Below are 24,672 nucleotides of genomic sequence, written 5' to 3' on the forward strand. Positions count from 1 at the left end.
TGAGTTATATTTGCATTTGATACCCTTACGCTATCCAGTACTTTTTTCTATTCCAAATAAATTTGTATACAATTTTAAAAATGTGTTTTACGTGCAATTTTATTTATTTACCTTTAAGAATGATGCTTTAATTTCTGATTTTCTTTTTCTTGGCTGCTCTTTGCTTCCTCGATTTTAATGCTTTCTTTGAGTTTCTAATGGAAGGAAATAAATAATGCAATTTTTTGCTATGTCGCTTCTAAGGATTTTCCGATGTTGATGTTCTGGAGATTACTCAGATTATTTATAAAAAGGATAATGGGAATGGAAATGTTTTTTCATAATATTACTGTTATAATATCCTACACTTAGTACATTGCTGCCACATTAGAAAATTTGTTTTAAAAATCAGACTGGGAAATTTTTGTCTAATTATCGTACTACAATTTTTATAAATATTTATTTCATTACCTATTTGTTTGGATGACGTTTCAATTTTCGAAGTGATGTTTTCTGTTAAAATGGAAAAAAAACATGTGTATTAATACATTTATTTACGTTTCGTGTGTTTAGAATTCTCATAAAAAAGTCTTAAACGTACCTTCAAATTATTTTAGCACAGTAGTGTTGGCTGATTTTTAAAGTACAATTTTTTGGATACACGTCTTTTGCGTCAAAGTTTTGAGAGGTTCGACTAATAAAAAAAACAACATTTAGACACGTTATAACAAAATATTTAACTTTTATTTATTATTTTCAATTCAAAAAATTACATTTTTTAATATGTATTTCTCGGTTTAAAAAATGTCGGGTTATCTAAATAAGTTTATATGTTTACTTAATTCTAATATGTGTTGCAAAAAACTATCATTAAATATTAATATTCAACATATTGTTAATGCGTTATTAATGAATTAGTTTAATATGTCGAAAAGTATTTAAGTAACTCACTTGTAAACCGAAAAATAATTCTCCGGAGTTTTGATATCGATTTCGATAAGGTGAAAAGGTCAGAGAGTCAGGTTTGGCGTCTGCTCACTCGTAGTTGAGGATCAACTGTTTTAAAAATGGTGTCTGTCTCGTATTTATAAGTTTGGGTTACTGCCTCTTTTTTTTTTTTAAAGATAGCGTTGGTATGGTGGTTTTATATAGGTTTTATTTCTGTGTAAAGTTATATTTTAAAACTTAGTTAAAAGATATGTAATTAGCGTTTATCATGCCGTTTTGGCATCCATTTTGAAAGTAGTGTTGTGGTATTATTTGATAAAAATAGTAGTAGGACTATCGTATGACTTACTTATTGAAAATGGCGACTGTTTGGCAGTACGTATATGGATGAATTTGATGCGTTTAAATTAATAATTTTAGTTATTTCTATATATGTTTATTATTATTTTTAGTGGAATCGTTGTGTAGGTAATAATTTCTACATTTTGGAAATTAAGAGTATTATTTTTAATACTCTAGTATTAATTTTTAAAAAAGATCGCATCTTTGTTTATTACGTTGTAGTTTTTCTTTACATTTTTTAATACACTTCCCCACCCAAAACACCTATTTTCCCTGCATCCCGTTCCTGGTTTTATTGTACAAAAAAAATATATATATATTTTATTTGCGTTGTAATGGTATGCGCAGTTAATGTTTTCGTTGTAATACTAGTTTTCTATTTATTGTGCTATATTGTGTTGTAATAGTACTCGTTGTAAAAACATGCGTTGTAATAGTTATTGCGTTGTAAAAAATGCGTTATAAAAGTATGCGTTGTAAAAGTATGCGTGGTAACGTCATATATCCGGTGAGGCTGCTTTGATTGGTCCTGGCAAAAGTTTGGTCACTTTTACACAAAAAGTGATAGGATACAAAATGAGATGAGGCCTAGGCCTGTTTTTCGCTTTTGTTTCTATGGTTTTTATACTACCGAGGCTTCCATTCCGACAACGGGGAATGATACAAAGCATGGGAATCTATGAAAGTTCCAATACTGGGGCAAGAGATTGTAAACCCGGCCCAGGGAAGGAAAATGGAGTAGATCTATGCAGAATCCTATGCCTAGATAAAAGGGGTTGGGGAAGGACAGGTGCAAATCTGGCAAAAAATGTGGGCCATTGACTGAGGACCGAATCACAAATGTTGGGATGGGATCTGCAAAAATTTTAAAACCTGCAAAACAAGGTTCCAGTTGATCCAATATCACTATGTAGACAGGGTCACTATGTAGCCTATGTATACATAATGACACTGAAAATTTGCAGTGTGAAACATCTGAACGCCCCAGATGTAGCACATGCTTATAGCTACAGGACATAATCCCAAGATTTCATTGGTGGGAGAATTACCTTTGAAGTTGATGATCCAATGTATTCTAGGTATTTTACCAAAAAGGAAAAAAGGGAAAATTAAGTGCAAGTTTACTGCCTTGGAGTTTATACTGGCAAAACGAAAATATCCATTACTTAGGTACGTCCACAGCCACAGGCTAAAGAAACGGTGGACTAGACCACAGGTGGCAAAGGAAAAGCACCAAAAACCAGCATTGCCATAGCCAAAAGGTCTCGCCTTTGGGACTTTATAAGTGTTTAGCAATGAATGATATCCTGGGTGCTACAACATTGTTACTTCACGTGCCACAGGCGATGTGATGAGGCTTTGTGCAACAAGGATGCTCGCATACTAAATAATAGGTGCTATGAACGAAGAACAATTAATGTCTTATAAGAAATAAAGCTGTTCAGAATGTTAAACCCCATTATCAACTACCAAAAATGCAATGCCAATCTCTCCAGCTCATGAGAAACATTTGAACACCAAAGCTCCAAAACGCAGGCTAGCCACGCTCTTCACCCGCCATGACTCAGATCTTACAGTCCCACCACAAATACTTTAGTCAGTTATGTATGCAACTTTCAGAGAGGAAAAAACCTTGGGTGCTTAGCAAGCACATATTTGTGATGCGGGAGATGAGATGACAGTATGCCCAATGGAAAGGACTGGAACTCTAATCTATTGTGACAAGAAATAGCATGGGAATTTTGCGCAATCAGGATCCCAGGGATTTTACTCATGGTGCTGGGGTAGGTGCACATTAGTTTCCTCCCTTGGATTACTTGTTTTGCAAGCACAGTGCTGAGCTTTTAAAATCTTCTCCAGCAGTTTCCACATTGCTTTTGTTGCTTGGGTTTAACATGTCATAAGCTCTAAAGGCAAACTACAGATTGCACGGATGTTGTGGGTTGAGGCCCTAGAGCAGCTATTCAGGTTATAGTGTCTGTAGGGACTCGGACTGATGACAGAATAATAATGTTACATATTAGATCGATCTCACGGTCGGTTTCAGACAGCCAAGCCATCAAATAGATCACATATATTTTATAGTGTTAATCATTGGACACAGATTGTAGGCAACAGATCTCATAGTTAGGGCTGTACCTGCGGAGCAGTTCTCCATGCTTGAGCATCTCACATGGAAGCATGGAGAACTCTGGTTTCACAAACGTTACATACCCATAGGACTGAGCAGTTATTATCCAGTTTATATAAATCTCAAAGGAAAAGTAAACCATCATGGTGGAACATCTCACATGAGTGCGCGCTTTCGAGTTGCACACATTGCCCATGCCGCAAACATATAATCACCCCTTACAGAACCACCAAGGGAAAGTGGGCAGTGCATGCTTCGGACTCTCAACATGGACAGCAGCACAACAGTGTTGTGACTCATGTTTACTTTGCACTCAGTCTCATGACTGCATGTAGCAGTTTACAAAATAAAACTTAGCTAACTTCTCTTAAAGCAATAATATAAGTACCTTCTGCATGCTAGAGCTAACGAAATCCACGTTAGTACCTTGGATGTGGCATAACTGCTAGGAGTTGCCGACTTTGGGGTTTGTTTAGGCCAGGGAGGCTAGAGTGTCTGCGTCAGCTCAACATCCAGAATCACTATTCGCGGAAATATATCACTGCTCCTCGAAAGGCCAGAAAAAGATGGATCTAATTTTCCACACTGAAAGACCCGAAAAGTGGAACTCCATCCTCAGATCACAGCGACACATTTAAAAAAATAACACTCCTCTTAGCTGCAAGCTGACTATCTCAATCCCCAACTGCCTGATGTAGAATGGGAACACCTGTGTGACCATCTACTCCAACGGCACAGTCCTGATCCAAGCCAATGACGACAACCTAGAGGCAATTGACTCCCTCTTCCCCTCACTTCGGATTGCCCCCTCTCACGCACATCTCCCCCGCCTGACTCACCCCTTCTCCCCGGACAGCCGGACCCACTAGCAAAGCTCACCTACCATTCCTGTCCCTCTACCACCACCAGATGTTCGCCACGAGACACAACCACTCACACCTCTCTTCAAGAGCAAGGCTCCCTTACCCCCCCTCAGACCGCCACCTCTACATTCCCCCTGCTTACCACCTCCCCCAACAATGAACAACTTCAACTACCTCTCAATACCATCATGCAAAAGAACGCGGAAGCCACAACACGACCCGCCACACCCCACGTCCCCGCTCAGAGCTTACACAGACCACACAATCACAAGAAGGCAGCATAGCAACATTAGGCTCTACCCTTTTAGGGATGACCCTGCCAAGAACACCCTGCCCGCCGCCCCACCCCCCGCCCCCACCACCACAGCCTCCAAAGACGGGGCAGCATCTCACCCTGCTTGAAAGCTAGTTAGCAACTATGATTCAGGGCTTTAACGAGATCCTAACTAACCTCGCCATGCTCAGAAAGCCTTCCCAAAACCTCCACCGAACTCCCAGCTTCTCAAGGCCCACACACCGAAGGCCCCCCATGGCTGCCAGCCCCCCTCGTAAATCAGATACAGAGAACCAAGAGATGCAATGTCCATGAGTAAAGCGGCAGATCTTGCCTGCTTGTACGACACCCCATCTACAGTTACCCCACAATCCAAGATACAGGTGATCACCGGATTCAGAAGAGACCACTCCCCCTTGAAATCCCTATGACCCCTGGCCTCCCGCACTAACATCCCCATGGCCCTCCAAATGAAGAAACCCCCCAAAAAAAGACACCCTCCATCAACTGCATGCTCATAAACTGCAGATCAGTCACCAAACATGCCACAGAGCTAGCAGAATCCATCCTCACCCATAACCTAGCAGCAATGACCTTCATCACAGAGACATGGCTAAATAATTTCTCTTCACCAATCATGGATACACTTGTGCCCTCAGGCTTTGCAATCATCAACAAAGATCAAAAAGGCCAAAAGGCATAGCAATCATTCACAACATCACAGTGACAGGAATCAACACCTAACTACAACACCTTTGAATGCTTAACAACCAACATTAACACAAGCGACAACAAAACACTTCTCTGCCATCTCCTATACCATCCCCCAGGCAACAACACCACATTCACTGAACACCTGTCTGACCTGATTGCTCACTCTGAAAATCAAACAACCTAGTTCTGGGCGACCTCAACCTACACTGAATGAAGAAAACAACTCCCTAATCCAAAACCTGAATGAGCTGCTACAAAGCAACAACCTTACCCAACACTGCTCAGAGGAAACCCATAACAGAGGAGCAATTCTAGATGCCATTATCGCCCAGCGTGACAGTCCAGATCGACCACATCCTGCCCGTTGACTGGTCAGACCACTATTCTTAATGTCATGGATGAGATCCACAAGTCTCTTGATACTGACCAATGCTTCCTACTCATTCTCCTGAACCTATTGGCAGCCTTTGACATGGTTGATCACAATCTACTCATTAAGGCTCTTCAAGAAAGTGTTGGAGTAGATGAGGTGGTCCTACACTGGTTCTCCTCTTCCTTACACAACCACGCCAAAAGGATAAAAATCAAAAACTTTACGTCCGACCTACACCCAGTCAGCAGGGGTGTCCCCCAAGGTTCAGTGCTTTCCCCAAAACTGTTCAACATACACATGGAACCCCTCCCTACCCTACTCAAAATCGCCAACATCCCCTTCCACCTATATGCAGATGACACCCAGATCTATCTGGAAACCTCCTCCATTGATGACATTTAGAGACTCAACACTCTAAAAGAAGTCCAACACTGGCTATCAATAAACCACCTAATTCTCATCACCAACAAAGAGATCCCTCAAAATCGCAGAATGGCTAAAAGCAAATCTATACCCTCAACAGTAATCTCACTCTAGCTAACTCTGTAAAATCATTAGGAATCACCCTAGAACCAAAACTTGACATGGCCAAATATTAAGAACTCCGCAAAGAGTGCCTTCCTCAATCTGAAGCTACTTAACAAAATAAAACCCTTCATCCTGCCCAAGGACCTCAAAACAAGCCACTCAATCACTAGTGCTATCTAGACTAGACTATGGGAATGCAGTCCTTACTGGCACAGTAAAATCCCACCTAGCTCCCCTCAAAACAACTCAAAGCAGCAACGAGAATGGTCACAGGAGTTAGGAAATATGATCAGAGCTCACCCGCACTCAGAACTAAAATGGCTGCCATTCGAAATGCGTGCCAGCTTCAGAACTGCCTGCCTCACGCACAAAGCCCTGCAGCACACTGGGAACCCAGACTACCTGGCCTCCAAACGAAAGAAGGCCGGTCAGACAAGGACCAGACAAGGAACCTCAGGAGCTCCAACACCCTACTACTCATCCCTATGAAAACGCACAAACAAAAAAACACTGCATGGTCCTTCGCCAGAAACGGGCTCAAAATCTGGAACTCCATCCCAGCAGATATCAGGACTATCACTACCTTCGTAAGTTTAAAAAAACATGTAAAAGACCACTTCCTCAACCGTTCCCTCTAGAACAGACAGCCGCTGCAGAAGACTGCACTCTGCAGCACCCTGACACTGTCTCATCAAGACCTACCTCCTCCCCGCGCCCCAACCCTAGCCTTGTTCCCTCCTCCCTGAAAGAGGTTCAGCCCAACACAACGTGCACTCAACAAGGTTATCTCAGAACTTCCTTACATTAATCCTGGGACTTCCGAACCAATATGTAAACTACTGCTTTATTGTGTGACTTTTGCATTAAAAATGTTGTAAATAACCAATACCCTCAGGTCTGGCCAGAGCTATATAAATCTCCTTAATAACAATCCTGCGATTCTGGGCAAATACTTACTCTCCCTGTCCTTAAAAAAAACAAGCATTTGAAATGCAATCGGTTTTTCATTTGTGTCAATTAAAACAACTGGCGATGTAAATTACAATGTATTCTACTTTTGTTTTTTGTCTGTAATGGAGTGTTAATTTTTGCATGGGACTATTGCTATTTGTAGCTGGACTATACAAAGATGAGTAAATGTGCAGTAGAATATTTCATACAAAAACATTAAACAAACTATCCCTTCATTTAAGTTTACTACTGTAACCATTCCATTTTCTACTGTTTAGCAATTTCCTAACACCTGCCTTTTTGCAAGAGTATGCCGAAGCTCAACAACTAGGTAAATTTGTTTTTCAACCGCTCTTAACACTTACGGGCCGTGGGGGGCTCGTTTTTGGTAGACCTTGGCAGGCGGAGCCTAAGTGCGGAGGAGGGGAGAGGAGAGCTACATTAAAACAACTCCACAGCTTCAGAAGTGGGAGGGCGGAGAGAACAGGAGCAGCCTATTGGCAAATTACCTTGTGTTTTTATTTGTCCAATGTTGCTTTGTGCAGCAATTGCTCTTCTACTCACGCCCTTTTCAGGGCGAAGCGTAGCAGGGCAAACCCCCGGGTGGTCAGGCCCCAAACCACCCGATGGACTAACTGGGCACCGTCGCGGTTTTCCAGGAACCTGCCCGGAGGCTCCTGGTCTTTGGCTCTGGCTCCCCTACTGAGCAGTGCAGAGGTAACCTTACCGTACCGGTCTGCCGCAGAGGTACCAGTACTGTACCAGTCTACTTCCAGATCGCCCTGTAACTCCGCCACAGCTCTGGAGGCGGCTCCCAGCAATGCCAGAGCCCCCTACCAAAACAGCTCATTTCAGGCCTGAAATCTGCTTTCTAGGGCCTCATGCATGTCCAGTGGAAAGTGTACATGCCCACCTGTGACAAATGCACCCCATGTTTGTCAACCTAACCTAGGCGTATGCCTGGACAGCAATGGTGACAATGGACCCCATCTTTAGCAAAGTAGCCTTTGACAGCCTGAATCAGCTTGTGTCGGATGAAACCTAGACCCCTCTGGTCTGTGAACTTACGCCATGAACAGTTCCCTCTTACAGGGATGCTCAATGGCCTCCTCTGCCTTAGCTCGTGCAACCCCTGCAAAGGGGGGGTGGGGTGGTCTCAGACCACCAGAGCTCACATTGACCCATGTAGTTGCTGATCTCAAAACACCACATTTCACACATGCGACTGCTCATTGCCAGGCCTCCTGCAAACCTAAGGGAGAGATCCCTCCCTACTGGTGGTAGATGAACCCCATCTATATCACAATGGCCCTTGACATTAGCCTGGATCAGCTAGTGTCTGTTGAAATCAAAGAACCTTCTGGCCTGTGAACCTGTGCCAAGAACCATTAACCCTCCTAAGGGAAAGTTCCACTTCCTCACATGACCTAGCCCCATGCCAACTCTCGGCGGGACAAATTCAGATGCAGAGGCTCACATTGCCCCATCTATTTGCTGATCCCACCTAGCTGCCGTCCTAGCACAGTGTGTGCCTGAACTCCTGTGTCCCCCATCTATGGGGACAGCAACCAACTTGCTCGGTAACCGCTCCCTCCCCCGCCTGCCTACTTTGGCTAATAGGGCAAGGAACACTCTGACCATCAATTAGATTACAATTACATAGGTTTGCAAGATGACTCAGCTTTTTAGTGGACCCTGTTCACGTATGACCATGTTTTTTAAAATAAGAGGGATTCACCAATACATTCCTTGTAATATATCTTTCAATTATTTTATGCACGATGAGCACAAGATCTTCACTCTTCTTTCTTTGGAGATAATACACACTTGTTGCATGTTCAAATCATATATATTTTGTTTGGTTTTGGGAGTATAAATATATTGTGTTAAGCGTTAACAGTGAAAAACACCGCATTTCTTCTAAGGCACTTTCGTGATAACCCTAATCCCTCTTGGATTTCTTGCCTAATTAGTGTAAATAGCGGGCATCCAATTTCAATATGTAACAATGTGTTCAGTCAGTTCAGTTCATGTCATTCAGTGACTTGAGACGGAACCCTGATGAAGGCAATGCGGACACGCGCGTAGTGCAAGAACATACCGCCAGTTCCTGTCCAATGTGTTTGTCATCATATTGCTATATTGAGATTGCATAATAATGAATTGTCTGAAATTAACTTGACTAGCATTACACTGAACGATTGAAATCCGGTCTTTAAAAAATGAAATATGAATAGATCAACTTGATTGATTATATAAAATATATATGAATATCATCTCTATGCATAATTTTATCAAATAAATATCTATTTTGAATATAAATTTTGAGATGGATGGTCAATACTTCAGTTGAATTGAAATTGTTTTGCCCGCATATGTTGCCATTCACCTTGCCCAGGTGCTTCTTTACCCACTATTGTCCTTGAGGAAAGAAAACATGCAACCTTAGCAAAGATCAGTATTGCAGTGGTATCAGAGGTAATTTCTCCTATGCTGTAATCTAGCTTATGCGCAATGGGGCAGATACATGGATGTAACACTGGCTACTTACTACCCAGTGGAAATATACTCCCCATCAGGCGATATGGACCAAGGCTTCTCTCAAATTTCAATAATAAAATATCTACAGCATATTAAACACATAAAGGCTCCAAAATCTGCATATAGAAGAGAATCCTTGGGTCTCAAGGATGGCAATGATCCCATATCTAACAATTTCAACTTGTTCATAAAACAATTTAGAAAGTGCCCCCTTTTAACCCATACCCAGCTGCACATTATTGTCAAACAACTGTTCTGTGTGGTCAACACAAGGAACTTCTCCTGTGAACAGCTTTCAATATATACATAAGCCGGATATAGGCATGTGTGAGGCAGTTCTATGACAAATTGTTATCAGCTTGCAAGGAAGAAAGTCATTTGTATTCCATTTTACACAAGTGACCCTTTCGTAAATAACCGAAGAGAGCCAACTATTATATACGCTTTATTTAGAAAAACTTAAACAGTGAAACAGAATATTCTTTAAGCATAAGACTAATACAAATAATTTCTTTCATTAGATTTAAAAAGCCTTTAAATGATTGACATAATATTAAATATTTTCTTAGGATTATGGAAGTAGCATGGTCTGGAGTACAAGAAGCTTGGCAAGTTAGAGGGATGCAATCCATAAGCACACCAATTTCATTTAACTCAAATCTGGTTAAAGCACAGGATCCTCTTGGATAGATATGCTTACAGGGCAGATCATTAGCGATTCTGGTGCAGAGTCAGGCTTTAGGCTACCCACATAGAAGTATGGGAAGACCTCACCTGAAAATTTCTCATGGAATGTGTAGAGATGAGATTTGTGTTCACCATCATAAAAGGACAACTCTCCTTCCTCGCAGTCCAGTTCCACCTGGATTCTCTTCAGGTTCCTGGTCAAACTCAGTTCAGTCTTGGATGAATTGGAGACCCAACACTTCTCGCTCTCAATTCCTTGCATGCGATAAATGTACCAGTAGCCACATTTGGAGTCGTGATAGAAGCTCTTCCTCCTCCCATTTGGTTGCTTGGTAACGCCAACACGCCAGTTCTGGATGCCGCCTAGATCCACCTCCCAGGAGTGCTGGCCTTTGGAGAAACTTCTGGAACCCAATAGGCAGGGTGCAGAGGTGAAACGCTCTGGGGTCTCCACTAGGAAGGAGTACCCTCGATTTGTCACACTGTTTAGGTTGTCAGAAACAGCAAGCCAGCCCGCAGCAGTGTTGGGGTCAAAACTGAAAGGAACTGAGAAAATGAAAATAATTAGCTATCAATCTAAGATATCTTTATTTAGACAAATGGCCCTTAAACAATACAGCATTAAAATATGGAAACAAATACATATATACTAATAATTTTCATCTAATAGATCCATGAATAAATTCAGATAAAAAAATATATATTCCAATAAAAAATGCAAATATTAGCTATCAAGCTACACTCAAACAGATTTCAGGCAAACGTCCTGAGACTACTTCAACAACACCTCCCTTCAAGACATTTATATTAAACTAGGATCATCCTATCAAAAGGGCAAGGGGCGCTAGTGTACAGGGGGTCTAGAACTACAATAGATTAAATGAGTACAGAATGAGCATGCTATATCTAAATGAGTGTGAAAGGAGTCCAGTAACTGGCAACCCTGTTGGCAACATGACCCCATCAACCACAACTCTTGTTGATCACAAGTACCAGCCAACTAGAACAGCATTGGAATTTATATTATTTTCCCCCGTAGGTATGAGGTAAGCATGTTCAACTGCAGCAACTGTCCTTTTATATCAGCTCTTACCTGTAGAAGGTCTCAGGTTTTGGTTCCGGCTCCCAATTTATTTCGAAACAGGCAAACTTTTCCAATCTGGATGGTCTGAGATTGTAGAGGTCAGAGTTGGATGTATGAAGAGACACAGATTCTACTGGATCTTGAAAGGATATTGGTCCTCTCAATGTAGGACAGTGGGAAATACCTAGTTACACAAACCCCCTCCACTGTCTTTTGAGTGTCCTCCTGCTATTGAATTGGCTCTCACCATCATTGTTAGTGTCTGTGAATTTAATGAATCAACTAAACAACTCTAGTCCAGCAGAGACCCTAAAGTGACAACTTCAAACAGTTAAGAAGCAAGTGTTTTTTTGGGGGTTTTAGTTTCCATTGAACTCTTTCCAACAATCTGTAATACTCGGACCTCAACATCGATCCAGGATTACGTTCAAGAGGTAGCTGTTTCCAAAGGTCAGTGGTTTGTAGCTTGGTTCTCAGCAATTACTGGAATGAAAAAGAGCTGGACCTAGATACATTATTTTTAAGTGTATTTTATCTGTAGCGGTCATGCTATGTTATGGTGTAGTTTAACTTAATTCATGCATGTTAGTAGTTGTTACTGTATGTTCATATGCTGGTTTGTCAGCATACTGGAGCAATATGTTAGTGCAGCATAGTTCACACTTAGCATGATACTGTGTTTTCATGCATTTGCGTGCATTATAAAGCAGAATATAACCATGCATGTTGGAGTACCGTACGAGACATAATATTGGATAGAAGGCTAACCAATAGAGAATCATGGTTAAGTATAGCTTTCTTCAAGAAAGGCTTACATATATATGATGAAGAATGGTCCACATAATAGTATGCGAAGGTGTACAAAGATTCCTCTAGTTGTGAAATAAAAACAAGCACTAGCAAAGCTAATAGGTCTCATGTTTGGCTGACAACCTCTTAAATATGTCAAAGCTTGCTTTGTTTTAGCATGCGTTTTTAAAACTTATTGTTGGGTAAGGTGCTAGGCCCTCACAAAATTAAAACATGGCAAAAAGCTAACTAATCGATTAGTCACATTGACAAAGTAGTCTCTGGGACTCAATTAACCAAATTCTACTCCCTGCTAAAGAGTACAGTAATTCACAGTGAAGTTAGCGAATGTTATGTTGCAAAAGAACATCCTATAGCCTTCCCTTTCATACTCCCTGTATTCCAGCAAGACGGTCACATAATTTACTTTAAAAATGCCTCTCCTTTGAATTCAGTGAAAGCAAAGTAAACAATCCACATGTTAAAAGAGTAAGAAGCAATTTGTCAGAAGATATAGCCTGACCTTTGACTTTGGAACACTGGCAAACGTGCCAAAATAAACACAATTTAAAAGCATCCTTTTAGCCTTTTCTGACTCACCAAGTATTTACTTGCGGCGACTCAGTTTGGAAAAGGCAGGTCTATACAATTAATAATTGCCATACTGACTAAAGCTTCCTCCTAACCAAGTGAGTGTTTAAAAAGCAGTCAGTAAAAAAGCTATCAGAAGTAGCATTATGAATTTCCAGCCTACTGTTGTAGTAAGTATCTTCACAGGAAGCAAGGTTGTAGGTTCCAAGTTGTAACTATTGATACTCTGGTTACAATAGATTTAAGTACAGCCAGAAGATGATAGCTAGGCCGTAAAGTACTCCCCACCAGGAGCAGCCTCCTAACTGCTCAGCCTGCTGACCCCAACTGAACCAGATCATACACCCAACATTCTATGAAGTCATAAGATTCTATTAACCCCTTTACTGCTAAGGCAATATTTTTGCTGCCATTCACTTTCCATTGAAATCAATGGAAAGTCCATGACGAGTTACCCTTGTCATTAGCGGCGAAGAGGTTAACAACTAGGCTGAACAGAAGGAAATGAGTAAAGAAAGAAGAGAGGCATGAAACAACATCACAACATATCCTCTTCCTTTACACCTAAAAGAATGAAGGAATAAATGGACAAAACACAATGGCGTTACAAAGGAAGATGCAAAACACCGAATAAACAATAGCATTAAAAGTAAGGAGAGAAATGACAACGGGTAAAGCAATGATACAACAAAAAGTATAGACTCGTACTCGTCTCACGAGGAGAGAACAAAAGAAAAGAGTATATCAAAGAAAGGGACAAAATAGAAGGGCAAAAACATACGTGCAGAGTAATGAGCAAAAGAAATTAAAAGAATGCAAACACCCGTACCACAACACCCGAAGGAACATAAAAGACTCCAGAAAATATGCAAAAAGGGACACAATGCAAATAAAATCATAAAAGAACCCTGAAAGAACAAGAAGTGTCAGGAAAAAAACAACACTGACAAAACTTGAACGTCAGACATCTCTGGCAGACCTATGAAGAGTGAGTAAAATCCACCGTATAGCACACAGTGGACCAGCACTGTAAGCATGGCAGGACGCACAACACAACATAGGAAAAAAGAATGTACGTGATGGATAAAGAACAAAAGTAAACAATAGAATGGTACATACAATGCACCTGAAAGAAAGGTGCCGGGATACACTCACCCGTCACAGAAAAAATTAAATGGGATACACTAACCCACAGGCAATATGCCAGGATACACTCATCCGTCAAGTAACATACCGGGATACACTCACCCGTCAAGTAAGGAAAACAAAAAGTGATACACTCACAAGTAAATACAGGATACACTCACCTGTGAACAGGAAGCACAGGGATACACTCACCCATTCATAAAGAGATACACACACCCATCAGCAAAAGAACAACTCTGAAAACTAGGGTTACACTGTGCGCTTGGCATAACAAGAAGAATGCAGATTAAACGACGAATAGAGAGAACTTTTGGATCCGTCTTATGTCCACCATGGTACCCCATGGACTTAACGATCGCATGGAATTCCTATGCTACCTGTAATGCAATGTCATACTTCATTGATTCATTTTCCTGTATTACTCTTTTTAAGTCACGTTTTTTATAATTTGATATCTGCTTCTGTTTGAAACCCTCCTTTCCAACATGGCCTCTGCCTTTCACCTTTCTAGTGAGTGGTTACGTCTCTTTCTATGTTTGATCACCAGTCCTCTTTTCATTTCTTGGCTCCCACACGCCTGTATTTCACTTCGGCTCAGCTGCTCCGCTGACTAACACTGACTCCGCGGAACTCCGCCTAGTTTTCCAACCTCGTCCTCAAGTAAGTACCCGCCTTGGGACTACTCCTTTCCTCGCCTAACTTCCTTCACTTGGGTTCCGTTTTGATCTTATCTTTTTACTGCTAATTCCGCTTTACTTTTATCCACTTTTTTCATATGTATTAACACTTGGTGATCCTTTCTCCCACACGGGGTGACTACTTTCTAATCTTACTTTACGTTTGACTATTATTATTGTTTGACCATCGTGTACACCTTCTAATTGGCGTTTACCTTTATTCTTGCACCCTTTTCACAATCGCACTGCTTGTAAGTGAGCACTTTTTTATGTTATTTTTCTTGCAATCAGATAATCAAAAGGAGACTAGCTATGGGTGGGGTTGGTATGATATTTATATTATAAAAATCATGGTGACTCAGTTAAGTTTTGTCGAATGGGGGTGGCACCTGTTGGGTGTCTTTAGAAAGCCCTCACCCACCAACCTAGTTGGTGGCATGCTTCATCATCGGGCCCACCCAGTGACACCTAGCGTGTCCCGGGTGTGCTACGACGCCTGGTTACAGCGGAGCAGGTATGTCACTGTGTGTGCGGTGAAAGGTGGTGAGATAGTGAGTTTAAAACGGCTTGGCGGGGGTCCCAGTCCTCGTGAAACTTTATTAATTGGGCCTCCGTCAGCGGTTAAAAATAAGGCTGTTGGACGTTGGGGGCGAGTTACGACCTCCCACGTCCTTTAGAGTGTCAACATGTTTCAGCCAGTGTCTTATCAATATGCTGGCTTTCTTCAGGACTAAAATAAGGGTGTAAATTAAAAACTAGTGGGTGTGTAGTGTGGACTATGTGTCTACACGCCCTAAAGTGTATCTAACTGTGAGAGGGGGGATTCCCTTCTCAAGATCACCTGTACAATTAACATAAAGGACAAGGACAAAATATACAGAGGAAAACCCAACAGGTGCCACCCCCATTCGACAAAACTTAACTGAGTCACCATGATTTTTATAATAGAAATATCATACCAACCCCACCCATAGCTAGTCTCCTTTTGATTATCTGACATATAAATTGGGGATCTGGACTAGCTTTCTGGTCCTCTCTCTCCCTCTTGATACACGCATTTTTCTTGCAATGACATTTGGATACTTGATTGAATTGTGCTTTTTTGGATTGTTTTTGTAGAGTAACCCCCTGAAGAAGGGCGTGGCCCAAAATGCATCGGGATTTGTGATAACCTGCTTCAGAATGATTTATCTGATGATGGAAATTTAATTTTGGATATTTTACGTTGATTATGAAGCAGCAATTTCAACAACTGTTGAATAAACAGTAAAGACTCAATGAACTATTCGTCGTTTAATCTGCATTAACTTTTGATGTTTAAATGAATTAGACCTACGAGTCTTTCTTGTTGTGCACAGAGGTGCTCTCTCTCTCTCTCAATAGAGTGAGCTTTGTACGAGTTCCTTGGATTTCACACTGCTTGGCCAGACAGTGTTTCCTCTCGTAGCACACCACACATTTACAAAACGGATAACTTGTAAAATACTAAGCTGTGCGAGCTCCCCCTTCACTCCATAACAAGAAGAATAACAGGAATTCACAGTAAGTAACATGCACAACATAAAGCATATAATGATCATTTCAAATAAAACAAGAATTAATATCACCGGTACTCGACCCAAGTACCAGAGTGGGAACTAAGAAATAAAGTACATGTGAAAATTGTGTAGCGCACAGTACCAGAATATGCCAGAAGATGGCGGAATAAGCACAATATAAAGAAAATTGGCATTAATATTTTTTAAAAAACATTCATAATCAAAGAATAGGTTGCAATACTGTAACTTTGCCTTGAAATATGTCTAAATATTAACTGTGCAAAAGATACTCAGAACTGAAGAAAGCGGCACAAGAAATGAAGGACACTAGCAATGAAGAGAAGAAAAAAAGAACTTCACAACTGCAAACTAATGTCCAAACCTAATAGAACATCGCATCTGTGAAAAACAATGAATTAAAACAAGAAACCGTAGTCACCGTAGTCTGTGATAGACTGTGGTGGTAATAAGCTTTTGAAAAATGAAACCGGGGTTCAGTTTCAAAGAGGTACTTCCTGCTTGCTTAGTTTTGAGTTACTCTGTTCGTTGGTGGAACACAATCATAAGGAAAATCTCACCTCGTAGCAGTAAACAAATGCTCCTTCTTGATTACACCAATAAATGAGCAGAGGAGCGAAAATACAGCAGGGCATCCAACTCTCAGTGGCAGGTTTCAAGTAGTGCACCAGTGTGCCATTGACGTACAGAGGCATCGATGGAGTCCACCGCAAGATGGCAGCACGCACACTTGCTTGCAGGGCGGCTTTCGGTGTACTTGTGCACCAAACGTCCAAAAGAGCCAGGAAGTGAAGACGTCAGAGAATCCAAGGAAGGCTCGAGGAAGGCAGCGCGAGCAATACTTTTTTAAATATTGAAGAACTGTTGAACCGGGAGAGGTTGAGCGATATTAACCCAAAAAATGAAAATAGCCAACATACCACTGCACAGAAAGAAGGCATAACTGTTGAAAAACGAGGGCACAAGATTTCCATGCCAGCGTAAATGTACCACACCGAGTTTTACACACTTGCTAGTGGTTTGAATAGAACTGCGCATAAGTTAGAAAGAATGTCCCACGCCGGTTGAGTTTTTGTTTAAATAAACGGTGTGAGTACAGTTAAACACTGTGGCTATGCTTGTCATTCGTGATTAACAGTTCTTGAAAGTCTTATTAAATAAAGACCACACAGCACTTGGAGCTCAGAAACCCAGGCCGGTAGAAGCAAGTAATAAAACACATTAGGCAGGCTTTTACAGCAAACGCACAATACATAAATCACCAAACTTGGTGGAAACTTGGCACGTCAGAGTTGAGGCAGACAGAGATCTTTTGGTCTCTGATGGGGCTGGGGCTGCCAAGTTCATAAGTCTCTGAAGATGCTGAATGCTGTAAGTTGCTGAAGATGATGTAGCTGGAGTTTCTAGAAAGTTGCTGAATATTTTAATTCAGATAATTGTAGTGAAGCATTCCTTAAAGATCAAGCAGGTTCGTAGTTCAATCATATTACATTTCCAAGGGTTCAAAGACCAGATCGTAGCCAAAATGTTGTAGTAAGTATCTTCACAGGAAGCAAGGTTGTAGGTTCCAAGTTGCAACTTTATTGATACTCCGGTTACAATGGATTTAAGTATAGCCAGAAGAGGATAGCTAGGCCATAAAGTACGTTCCACCAGGAGCAGCCTCCTAACTGCTCAGCCTGCTGACCCTAACTGAACGAGATCATACACCCAACATTCTATGAAGTCATAAGATTCTATTAACTAGGCTGAACCGTAGGAAAGGAGTAAAGAAAGAAGAGAGACATGAAATAACACCCCAACGTCTACAATACGAGGAGAGCAATTATCCTGGAGGTGAAATTCAATTTACTTGTCAACAGGAATCCACACAAAATTCATCCTCTCTTTATAGAGGAGTAGGAACTTGAAATTAGAGCAGGTTGCATTAAAGGGCAAAGAGTGAAAAAATTGAAGCAGGAGTACCAATGACCCTTATTACAAGCACTCAATTTAGATGATATTATGGTCTGGCTTGACAGCCTAGCGGTCACAGACAATTAAGTGAGTATCACAGAGGGTCTTTGGCTTCACCCACAAGCTGGAAGCCAGGAATACATATTTTTTGGGGCAGACGTGTGCTTCAACAAAAAAAACAGCACTTGCCCTCCATGCAGCTGTGATGATTCTGTTTATTTATCCATCTGCCAGAGCTTGAATTTCAGGGTCACATATCATTGTAATGCAATTAAAGTATCTTCGATACCTAGATAATCTGTTTTTTTTCTCTGCCAGCATTCATCTATGTGATTATTAAAGTGAAACTGACTTACTGACATGGCACTGTGGATATAAAAAATTAGTACATTGATTATCTAGTGTGATAAATGGTGTGACCTATATTTCTGATGTAAGTACATTTGAATAGTTTGAGATTTGTAATATTGAAGTTTAATTTTGCCAGCTATAATTTTAGAACCTTTTCTTTTGGAGAATATTTTATTTCAGGTGTGGTACGGTATTCTAGAATATCAAGTGAGATTTGGATTGGGCCACTGAAGTGGTCAATGAAAGTGAGTTCAATTCACTTTGAGGTTTATTTTATTGGTGTGGGATTTTAGCAGATTTAACTATAGCATATCCATTTCAGGATTAAGAAATGTATACCATTTAGAGAGCTATAAATTATAAAAATCTATGAAACATTCTGATTCTAACTGTACTCAAAATTACTCAGCCAGTTCAACTTAGATTATCTTTGAGGGCAGGTGTTTTGTATGCACTGTTTTTTACCTTTTCTGTGATTTTTTTTTTTAAATTAGGTTTTTGATCACTATGGTGTGAATGAGTACACAGATTCTGAACAAGTTACACAGGTGCTTCTGCTCCAGTTGGCATTTACCCAGTCGGATCAGGTAATCAATACATGGGATTTTCATCTCCTTAGTCAGTTGGATGGCTGCTTTAAATGCACACAGTTCGTTTTAACTTTGAACTTTAACACAGATTGTTCTGTTATTTAGAGTAAATAAGTTAGGTTTAGAAACAGATTGATTTAAGACCAGAATGAAATGACCATGCTAACGTGAAGTTTTTATGTTGGAGGTTAGACAGTTTTTTTTGTTTGTTTTTAACTGATAGTTTGTGTTAGTTTTAACGTTAATAGTATTTTATTATTTGATGCTTAGGGATTTTTTTTTAAAAGACCTGACTGACGCAAATTATGAAATAGCTATAAATGTGAATATCATCACAAATGAGAGGTGCGTTTCAGCCACATTTAAAAATGATAGATAAAGATACATGGTTTGAAGCTTTAAGCATGATTTACCTAAAACGCAAGTATAGGACTTTGCCGTTTACAGGAATTAAAGTGGTTAGATAGAAGTGGAAGGTTACTTGAATTAGAGTTGGGAGTTAGAAGTGAAAGGAGGTGGACACTTATAAATGCACGCAAATGGTAGGTAGCTATCTTCCATCGTCTGCTTTTGGTCGTATTAATATATTGCTCAAGTTTTGGTTGGTAATGGACATGTGATCGGTCTAGTTTTTGGTGTGTTTAACTGAAACACAAACATGTCCCTGATTTTCTGGTAATGCTGATTTTTAAAAGTTAAAGGAAATGGACAACATTAAAAATGTGTGCCAAGAAGGAGTTTTAGTTGTATTTAAATCTGGACTGGTTAGAATGAAAAAAGTAACTTCATCTGATTTAAGACTGATGGTACTATGGTATACCTATTATTTTTCAGTTCATGAATAGTGATAATTTATCGGCTGTAAAAGGAAATGCAGCTATGGTCTGGTCAACCTTCAGTGGAGGTGTTAACTGTTGCGGGATATAAACCCAGTGATTTATTCTATTAACAATGCAGAACAGAGAAAGAGTTAATATTAACGTATTGAGGCATTAAAATTGGATGCTTATCCTGATCATAGGCTGAGTTTTTTAACACAATTATTGATCAATAGAAATTTAGGTATGTAATAATGCTTTTATATATCAAGGTATCGTCTCTAAACTTGCTATAATAGTGTGAATAGAGAAATCCAAGAGAAGGAAGTGGGGAAAAGATAAAAAAAGTAAACAATGGCATGTTTTATGATGTTAGAAGAATGTCTAGTGTGGGCACAATTTCATAAATCACAGCATATAAAAATTATTATTAGCTTTGCAGGTTTCATAGGCATTATGGGGAGGGCCACTGGAATGGTGCTGCACAAAAGGGCAAATAATGAGGATGGGTTGATTAAAATATGCGGCAAGCAAATGTAAATTATGCAGCACAATTGTAATATTACTTAACTATTTCATCATAATTAAGCTCGGTAACCTTATTTGGACATTGGTTTCACCTTTTTAGGACCAGTTTAACACCCAAATGTAGCAATAGGCAACAAAAATGTGACCAGTCCAGCTTTACAAAGGGCCTTCCACTGCACAGCAAGGCATGTTGCTGCATTTGTAGTAACTTTTGAACCATTAGAGTTAAAATGATTTTTGTTAATCTTCAGAATATGTGGCAGATGGATTATGTGGCAAATGTGACAAATCTATAAATATGCGAAAATCAACACACCCACACAAGCGCACAATATCAATGGCCCTCATGTTCTTCAAAGATTTAAGATATTAAAATCAATACATTAAGAGAACTAGATACACAGCATATACTTCAAAAACTGTTTCGTTTTTATATAATCAGTGTTTAAAAAAATGAATTTTATTTGGTTTAAAATATTAATGGAATATTCAATATCACTGGAACCAGGTACACGGATGTATCAAAAATCTAATCAAATTGTGGGGAGAAAAGACATGCACTACAATAATCCTTGTTAGTCTGTTTTATGAGATATAGTAGCTTGCTTTGCCAACTGCAATTTATGTTTGTTTATGTTTACGGGATTTATATAGCGCAACAAATACCCTAGGGTGTCTCGGCGCATTAGAACTTCATGGGACAAAAGCCAGCAGGTGGGATCATTGATCAAATAACCAAGTGTTCAGGGATCTTCGGGAGGCGATGAGAGTGGGACTGGTTTTGATAGATATGGGCAGAGAATTCCAGAGTTTGGGAGTTGCCACCAAAAAATGTCTGTCTCCCCAAGTTGAGGTTCTGCTGCGAAGAACTGATAGTAGACAAATGGAGGCCGATCGCAGAGATCTTTTTGGAGCATAGATCTGGAATGCGTTCCTAAGGAAGCGAGGTCCGGTCTCATGTATAGCTTTATAGGCGATACAAAGCGCTTTAAATTTGATCCGGTTCCTGACTCTTAGCCAGTGGAGGTTACGTATTGCCAGAGAGGTAGACTGTCGTTTGGGGATGCCAAGCAGGACTCTGGCTGCCGGGTTTTGAATAGACTGCAGCTTATTTAGAACTTGTTCTTGCGCATTAAGGAATAACGCATTGCCATAATCTATTTTAGAGAAGACCAGAGTGGTAATCAAAGTTTTTCCTGCTGAGGCTGGCAAGTATGGAAGCAGCTTTTTAAATTTTCTCAGCGTGAAAAAGGAGGAAGAGACCACTGAGTTCACATGATGTTTAAATGTCAACTTCTCGTCGAAGATGACTCCCAGGTTTCTAACCTTGGCCACCGGGACAGGTGGGGGCCCCATTTGCTTGGGCCACCAGATGGAGGACCAATCTGGTGAGAGTGCCAAATGTCATAACCTCAGTTTTATCTGAGTTAAGTTTCAGATAGTTCCTCGACATCCAGGAACAGATGGCTAACATCCCCTCCTGGAATCTTGAGGCAACTACTGGTCCGTCCCTATGCACCGCCAGCACCAGCTGTGTGTCGTCGGCATAGGTGGCTAAGGACAGTCCATGCGCTTTTATGACTCTCGCCAGATCCGCTACATATATGTTAAACAATGTAGGGCTTAACGATGAGCCCTGAGGCACTCCGCAGGGTAAGGTGAAAAAGGGTGAATAAAACTCCCCCAACCTAACCGCCTGCATGCGGTTGGCCAGAAAAGAGGTGAGCAGATCTTTGGCCAAATGGTTGACCCCCAAGGCTGCGACACGGTTGATCAAGATGGAGTGATCAACCGTGTCGAAGGCGGCGGACAGATCTAAAAGTATGAGGACCGCCGCCCCACCGTGGTCTAAGATGGTCCTTATTTCATCAGAGGCCTTTATAAGGGCAGTTTCTGTTCCGTGGCCCTTTCTGAAACCAAATTGCGTGTTATCCAGGAGTTGATACGTATCAATGAATTCTGATATCTGTAGATTCATCAGAGATTCAAAGATTTTTGCAGGAAAGGGAAGACAGGCAATGGGTTTGTAATTGGCGGACTCACCAGGGTCAAGGGATGGTTTTTTTAAGGAGCGGTTTAATAATTGCCTTTTTCCATATTTCCGGATAAATTCCTGTTTGGAAAATGGAATTACAAATGTCTGTCAAGGGGGGTGTAATAGCCTCCATGATGGAATTGGATGCAGAAGGAGGGCATGGGTCTAAAGGGGATCCTGACCTAATAGATGTGGTGAGTTTGCGGATTTGTTGAGCAGAGACCGGGTGGAAAACAGAGAAGGTAGGTCTATGAGAAGGAAGATAAAGGTGAGATGGGAAGTGTCCGGAGAATTAAGGGGGGTGAAGGTGGAGTATATATTAGTGACCTTGGTTGAGAAAAATGTGGCTACTGAATTACAGAGGTCTTGAGATGCCTCAATAGAAGGGCCTGTTGGAGGATTAGCAAGGGAATTGACAACTTGGAACAGCTTTTTGGCCGAGTTCTGAGCCAAGTCGATTTGAGATGAAAAATAGTCCCTTTAGTTTTTGATGATGGCTCTTTTATCTATTGCTAAGGCATTTTTATAAGTTAATCTGAGTTTGGGGCTATAGTGTTTGCGCCATTGTCTCTCGAGGTTCCTACAGTGTTGTCAATGGAGTCGAAGGTCCTCGGTAAACCATGGCACAGATGGCGCAACACGATTAGGGAAGATGCATTTAGTCTGAACTAACTGGTTAACCGCCTCCTGAATCCAGTCCTGGTACCGGTTTGAACCAAGAATTGGGTCTGGGGAGGCCTCATAAGGGGAATTTGTGAGTGTAGAGGATAAGAGTGGAATATCCAGATTATTCCAACCTCTCGTGCTTTTGGAAACATGGGCTTTGGCCTGTGGAGGGTTAGGGTTGTGGGCAGGTAAGGTAAAAATAACTGCGGAGTGGTCTGACCATGCTAAAGGGAGGGTAGGGGATGACTAAATGTTATAATTATTTGTAAATAAGCCATCCAGCGTATGTCCAGCTTGATGGGTAGAGCCAAAGACTAGTTGTTGCAATCCAGCTGACTGCAAATCAGTAATTAACTGAGAAGTGTCTATCACCTATGGCTTCTAAATGAAAATTAAAATCTCCCAGAATGGTGTAGTCCTGGGGTTCTAATGAAAATTCAATAAAGTGATCTAGCGAAGAGAGAAATCGTGCACGTGGTCCAGGCGAACGATAAAGCAAAATGCCTTTAAAAACTTGGTTGTGATTAAGAGAGATGGAATAGGCCAAGGCCTCACATTCTAAGCCCTGTATGGGTTCTATTTTAACAGGATAAGTAGATTTATAAATAATGGCTAAGCCACCACCCTTACCCATAGCTCTATCCAATCTTGCCACACAATAACCGTCAGGGGTGGCAGCAGAAAAGTCAGGGCCAGAGGCCGCATCCCCCACGATTCCGTGATAAAGAGGATATCAAGTTCCTGATCAATGAAACATTCCCTAATTTCCAGATGGTGTTTGGGAAGGGAGCGGGCATTGATCAGTGCCATGCGATAGGGGGGCCTATGGTGCTGGGTTTTAGTCAAGGGGCTTGTGGTTGTGAGGAAAAGGGGATTCTATAATTTAGTATACATTTGTACTTCTATGACTAGGGAGGTGGCGACCCTGTAGAAAGCTTATGCTCTGCACAGTGGGCTTAAGTTGGATAAGGTGACAAGCCATTAATAAAGCGTATATCCAGACTGTTTATGAAAAGTTAGGATTAAAGCAGTAGGCCTCACTTTCATTTTGAATAGCATATGTTCAAGTCAATAGACATTTTGGGGTGGATTATTATTCTAAATGCAATCCAACAAATTTGTATTACTACATGTAATCTTGGATTACTTAAGTAGGCAAGGGTTTCGCTGTCAGGTGCCCTATCTAACAATCCGTGAGTATAGTAGATTTGTACTGAGCGAATCCTTGTTAAGCCCCGTTAGGAGAAATACTATTTTGCTTTGCCAACTGAAAGCCTGTATACATTTGCAATTTTAGGACTGACCGCTGGTTGCTGTTCGACCCGACATCCTTAGGGTGGTCTTCCCCAAACTTTTAGCCTGTTTGCCTCATCTTGGTCGATTTCTATTTGTTGTCTTAGGACTGAGCACTTTACCACTGCCAACCAGAGTTAAAGTGAATGTTATTTTCCCCTAAAACATGGTTTGGTTGGCTTATTCAAAATTGGCATATTGAATTTATCTATAAGTCTTTATTAGAGTGCACTACATGTGCCTAGTGCCTGTAAATTCAAT

The 24,672-nt window shown here is 40.8% G+C and overlaps 1 protein-coding gene across 2 annotated transcripts in view; it reads right to left on the reverse strand.

Annotated features, from left to right (window-relative positions):
* The window catches only part of TRIM35 (tripartite motif containing 35), a 333,014-nt gene that overhangs the window by 58,642 nt on the left and 249,700 nt on the right, over positions 1-24,672 (reverse strand). The window contains exon 6 of one of the 2 annotated variants that reach the window (XM_086925494.1): positions 10,082-10,877. The exons of the other annotated variant lie outside the window; for it this stretch is intronic. Within the exon in view, the coding sequence (XP_086781620.1) occupies positions 10,309-10,877 (569 nt within the window). The 3' untranslated portion in view covers positions 10,082-10,308. Of the gene's footprint in view, positions 1-10,081; positions 10,878-24,672 lie in introns of those variants that run through there. 2 annotated transcript variants of the gene reach the window in all.

The sequence above is a fragment of the Lissotriton vulgaris genome, chromosome 6, assembly GCF_964263255.1.
Source record: "Lissotriton vulgaris chromosome 6, aLisVul1.2, whole genome shotgun sequence".
NCBI classification, from domain to species: Eukaryota; Metazoa; Chordata; class Amphibia; order Caudata; family Salamandridae; genus Lissotriton; species Lissotriton vulgaris.